Below are 5,907 nucleotides of genomic sequence, written 5' to 3' on the forward strand. Positions count from 1 at the left end.
TGTAATATGTGAATCACTAACAATGAATGCTATGTGTAAAACTTTATCGGAGAATGTAATATGTGAATCACTAACAATGAATGCTATGTGTAAAACTTTATCAAGTAGAATGTAATATGTGAATCACTAACAATGAATGCTATGTGTAAAACTTTATCAAGAGAATGTAATATGTGAAGTGCTATGTGTAAAACTTTATCGAGAGAATGTAATATGTGAATCACTAACAATGAATGCTATGTGTAAAACTTTATCGAGTGAGTGTAATGTGTGAATTACTAACAATGAGTGCGATGTGTAAAACTTTATAGAGTGCAACGTGCGAACCATTAACGAGGAAGTGTAATGTGTGAACCATTAACGAGAGAGTGTAATGTGTAAAAACCTTATTGAGGGAACTGAGTCTCTTGTCATCTTTTCGAAAGGCGACTAAGAAACAAGAGTACCCGAATGTTGTTTCCAACATTGTACAATTCACAATACTACAGTTCCAGTCTAATGGGTAGGAGATCTTTCGATATTATCCAACAATGGTTCAATGAGCGTGACAGTGACCTTCGAGATCCTCCTTGACCAGCATAGTCACCGAATCTCAATTTTATTGAGCATCTTTATAGTGAACTTGAACATTCTGACCACATTTGTGAGCCAATTTCAGACAATATTTTTCGACGACTGTATTACAATAGAATAAAACAGCTTCTGGTATCTTGTAGAGTCTATGCCAAGCCGAGTAAAAGCTATCCTCATGACACAGAGCTGTCCAACATAATATATAGGATTTTAATAATATGTCTATTCAGTGTACAAACATGTACAATCATCAACCGGTCATCAATATTACATCTTCTTTTGAACATTTACAGAACTCCACTCCAGGGACATCATAACCAGTTCCACAGACTCTTAGCGCTTCTCACAAAGCACACAAATTTATTCATTCACGAACAGTGCAACCATCTAAAGATACTGCACAACACTATGGAAAAAAAAATATATATATAGATTGCCACATCAGAATGGTTTACAAAATATACATTTTCTTATTAACCCGGTATTAGCTACTTTAATTATGATGGAAATAAAATATACTTATATCTGTAATTTTACTTCACACTAATGTGTATGTCTTCAGAGAACCATAAATCTAGTTAAATCAAACTATCTAACAAAATAAATAAAAAATTGGGAATTTGAAAACCTACAAATAAGAATCGTAAAAAAGTAAGGAAACAAGCCCGAGGATACTGTTTCATTGTTTCCTTACTTTTGTGTGATCGCTATTTGCAGGTTTTTAAATTTCCATTTTTTTCTTTATCTTGTTTGATAGGTTTTTTATGCTCAACTGTGGGCAAAGGATTACTCGATATGGTAGCTAGCTTTATACATTGTAATGATAATAATCATAATTAGTAGCTAGCTGATACGGTTCATGACGATTTACTGTAGTTATTGAGTATTTGATCACATTAGTTCGAGATGTAAAATGTTAAGCTGCAGCTGGAGATTCTCATGGAGATTTGTTTGAGAATATAGTGACCATTTATAGTTTCTGTGTAAATAAATTCTCTAAATATATAATGCATAGCAATTAGCAAATATATGCTTAGACTAAGACACAACCCTCACTAAATGTGAAGGAAATTTTACCAGTACAAAAACAGCCTTTTCAAATAAAACATATACGATTAAAACATCGCTTTAAATAAGTCTTCGTGTCTTATAAAATTGTTATTCTAAAATTTAATATTATTTGTATCGATTTTTTTTACTCTTTCACTTCACACATAATATAGGGGTAGGCTCCCTAAAGACGTCGATTGTACAAAGCATTGAGTATCTAGATTTTACAATCATCTGATGTTCATCTATTATTGACTTGTAATTGCTGTTTCACCCTATACTTAAGCTTTTTAAAGGAACACCATATATTTGTGAAAATATCTAACTTCAAGGGGTAATGATAACATCGTTTACACTATAATTATGATGTTTTTTTTTAGTATTCTACAAAAGATTTGGGTGCAATATAACAATCCGTTTTTATTGTAGGCTGGCAAGAGAATAGTAATAACAAGAAGACGAATTATAAACGGGCTATTTTGAGCGGATTTTCTTTGCATTGTAAGTCTAACATGCGTGTTTTTTTTTAATTTTGATATGTGTACGGCATTAACAGTCAATAGTAAAGGTTTTATAGTATTTTTTGAACTGAATCTTTACTATTGAAGGTGCTTTTTGCCCGAACGTTCTATTAGGGTTTTGCGCAATTCCTTGCGATTCACATTATGAACCACTACCGTGGTTCATAATAATTGTGATTTATAAGGATTACAGTAGTGCAGAAATACTTTGATATGTACACCAATGGAATAGAATTAGCAAAAATAGGCCTTTGGCAAATACTGGAAAAGTTTATTGATTGTTTCTAGTTGGAAAAATATATGTTTTCGTAAAAGGTATTTTTAATTAAATTGTTTTGCGGTAGAATAGACTCTGGCGTAAGACAAGGTCACATACAAAATCAATTAGAGGCTGTAGAGGTGTGGATCCTAATCGAAATTGGAGCTTTAAGTGGAATAGTAAGTTACATATCTTAGTTTTTATGGTCCTTACATTATCGGAGAGATTTCAGACTATAAATTAAATGTAAAAAGTAATTATTTCAAATATGAGTAAGTTATACAGGATTATTTTAAATTGATAAAAATTTATAAAATTGAAATGAAATCATAACTCTAAAATAAAAAATCAACAAAGGAGTTTTGTATATAAAAAATGAAATAATACTTTTATTAAAAAGTACAAAGACAGACTACAGAAAAAAGTTTATAATTTAGAGTTAAACGTTTGGACATAGCCTTTGTGAAAGGATTGGCATCTGTGCCACCTAACCCTTGAAAAAGGCGCAAGCTGAAACATTGAGTTTAATAAAAAAAATTGTTGTTGTTTACGAAAGTCGTTGTTATATATTTCTAATAATGAGTTATAACTTCCAATATGTACTTAAACACTCTAATTCAGTAACATTAATGAAAAGAAGAAAGTACAAATGCAATTGGAATTAACCATTGTAAACAGAAAATGATAATTAATGTTTCATATGAATCGTTAGAAGGTGGCGCCAGTAACAGGAAATGTTCTGATATATATGCTGGGCCTAAAGCATTCTCAGAACCTGAAACTAAAGCTATTTCGGACTTTATTCTGTCAAAAAACAACAGAGTAAAGTTATACCTTGATGTACATTCTTACGCTCAGATGTGGCTTACTCCATGGGGCTGGACGTCACAACTTCCCACAGACTATAAAGACCAGGTATGAACTCTGGAAATATTTTTAATCTTTTATGAAATATTTTATACTGATATTGTTCGTACATAAAACATTTAAAAGTTCCCAACAGTATTTTAAACCATTTTTCTAGAAGAAAATTTTGTTGAATTTGTTCATCAAAACACGTCAAATTTCATCTGATAATCACCCAACTTATTGTAGTTTTTTAAATAATATGAAGAATACCCTATTAATCAAGATATTCTCTTTGACTACTTTTATTTTAATTGATACTCCCTATTAGTTTCCAAGACATTTTATAAGTGTGTACGCAACGAAAGGGTGCCACAACCATTGAATAATACGGTTGCTGGCCAATAAAGCTGCAGATGATCATATAAACGAATCTCTAATTTATTATATTTGAAAACTGTAACGTGTTGCAACATTTGGGCTGTTACATTTAGTTGGACTTCATATTATAGCTGCTTATTCCAAAACAAAAATAATTGTATCATATAGACAATACATTTAAGAAAAGACACAAAAAAATCTATTTTTTAGAGCTATTGAAATAAGCATATACAAAAAATTCCATTAAAAATTCGTATAGTTCAAGCATAACCGTCATTAATTTTCAACTTCAAGCTGTATAGAAGGCAATCAGATGGCAGCACTCGCCGCCTAAAGTGGCTTCTCTTAACCGAATGATGAACAGAACTGACTCTTTTATTCCTAGCGCACCCATAGATAAAAACTGTAGATTGTGAGGGGAAGCGCCATGTCTTGAACACGAAACTTAAGGATCTACAATCATATGCAACAGGGTCGATGCTAGCGACTGGGCCAGGGGGCTAAGACTCCTGAATTTTTGTTATCCTCCAAGCTAATGCCGCCCATTAATCTAATTTTCGATATATTTTTGGTTTGGTTTGCTCCATTTTATGTCGCACAGCGGTAAGTCTGCGGACTTAGAACACTAGAAACCGGGTTTCGATACCCGTGGTGGGCAGAGCACAGATAGCCCATTGTGTAGCTTTGTGCTTAACTTCAAACAAACAATCCATTATATTTCTCATTGTCTCCCCTCTCTTCTTTAAGAATAGCTGGAACTGGGTCTGCAACACGCCTAACCATTGGACCACACTCGAGTCTAAAGTAGCACAAGAAAATATTTTATATTACATGTTACAGCTTTTACAGTAAGGTAGATTATTTTTTAAACACATACGACGTTTCGATCACTGATGGGAATTATTACACCAGTGATAACGACGTCATACCTATTTTTTAAAAAAAATCTTTCTCACTGTAAAAGTTGTAACTTGTAATAAAATAATACTTATAATCGTTAAGTAAACTCAAAAACGAAACTATTAGTACAATAAAATCTAATAAACAGTTACTTAGAAAATAAAAAATTAAAACAGTGCTGGTGAATTTTCTTTTAATCCATGATGTAGTTTAATAATCTACGTTTTTATTTTATTCAATTTCTAAGAAAATTTATAAGAACAGAAATAAAATTCTATTCTTTACTCAGTGATTATTAGAATTAAAATGTCTGGTTATCAAACAGAAAGAGAGGTTATATATTAGTTTTGTCATCGTCAATTCAAAGTGATAAACACACAAGAGAAGAAACTAATAATAATCTTGTTCACATACCTTTAATATATTCTGAAACCTTGGTACCAGTTATATGATAAATAAAGAAAAATAAGTGACCATACACTTGCATAGCACATAATTTTTTGAATTTATCTACAATGAATAATTTATAGAATTCGGGGATTATTCAAATGTTACCAATCAAAAATTAACCAAAGAAATGTTTTTTATTCCTAGTACAACCTTGCCAGCATAGGCACGAAAGCCTTGAAATCTGTCCATGGAACTAATTTCAATATAGGATCATCTACGAATCTTCTCTGTAAGTTGTCTCACACTTCACTATACGTCGTGCTAACTAAAATAATAGATCAAGCATCAACCGTGATTCAAGAAGCTTTAACTCAGCTTATATCTAATAGCATACGATCTCTAACCGTAGTTATAACTTAACTTCATTACGAACTTCAAAATGGATGAGTAATAACTTATACAGTCCGATAGGTGAGTAAAAAATAACTTCGTTATTTCTTCTGAACGTCTCTTTTTTACAGACCGAGCCTCAGGTGGAGCAGACGACTGGGCTTACGGTGTTGCTGGGGTGAAATATTCCTACACTGTGGAACTGAGAGACACAGGAAAACACGGTTTTTTCATTCCTACTAAACAAATCATCCCATCGGGAGAGGAGACTTTTGCCGCTGTAAAAGCTGTAGCAATTGCCTTGAAAAATGAACTGTTCAACAATTAGGTTCAACATCAGCATATTTTATACTTTCGAATTTATATGAAAATCTGCTAAATGTTTAATCCAACTACCAATATTAACGATGGGTTTTGTTTTAATAAAGGTAGCATCTTTAAAATGGGTGGAATGAGGAGTTATTATATTGATTCACACATTGCACTCCCTCAATAGTGATATTCTCACATTACAATAGGAAGTTCTCGTGACAGGGAGAGATGTAAAATTGATTATCATCTAGCACTGTTAACACAACACCAATACAAGAGACTCAA

The 5,907-nt window shown here is 32.2% G+C and overlaps 1 protein-coding gene across 1 annotated transcript in view; it reads left to right on the forward strand.

Annotated features, from left to right (window-relative positions):
- Positions 1 to 5,674, forward strand: part of LOC106476909 (carboxypeptidase B-like) — a gene marked incomplete at its 5' end in the record, with an annotated part of 13,395 nt that extends 7,721 nt beyond the window's left edge. Inside the window, 4 exons of the mRNA XM_022380643.1 lie at positions 2,489 to 2,582; positions 3,116 to 3,318; positions 5,125 to 5,209; positions 5,442 to 5,674. Of these exons, the coding sequence (XP_022236351.1) occupies positions 2,489 to 2,582; positions 3,116 to 3,318; positions 5,125 to 5,209; positions 5,442 to 5,638 (579 nt within the window). The remainder of the gene's footprint in view (positions 1 to 2,488; positions 2,583 to 3,115; positions 3,319 to 5,124; positions 5,210 to 5,441) is intronic.
- Between the last annotated feature and the right edge of the window lie 233 nt (positions 5,675 to 5,907).

The sequence above is a fragment of the Limulus polyphemus genome, unplaced genomic scaffold (genome assembly GCF_000517525.1).
Source record: "Limulus polyphemus unplaced genomic scaffold, Limulus_polyphemus-2.1.2 Scaffold12044, whole genome shotgun sequence".
Classification (NCBI taxonomy): domain Eukaryota; kingdom Metazoa; phylum Arthropoda; class Merostomata; order Xiphosura; family Limulidae; genus Limulus; species Limulus polyphemus.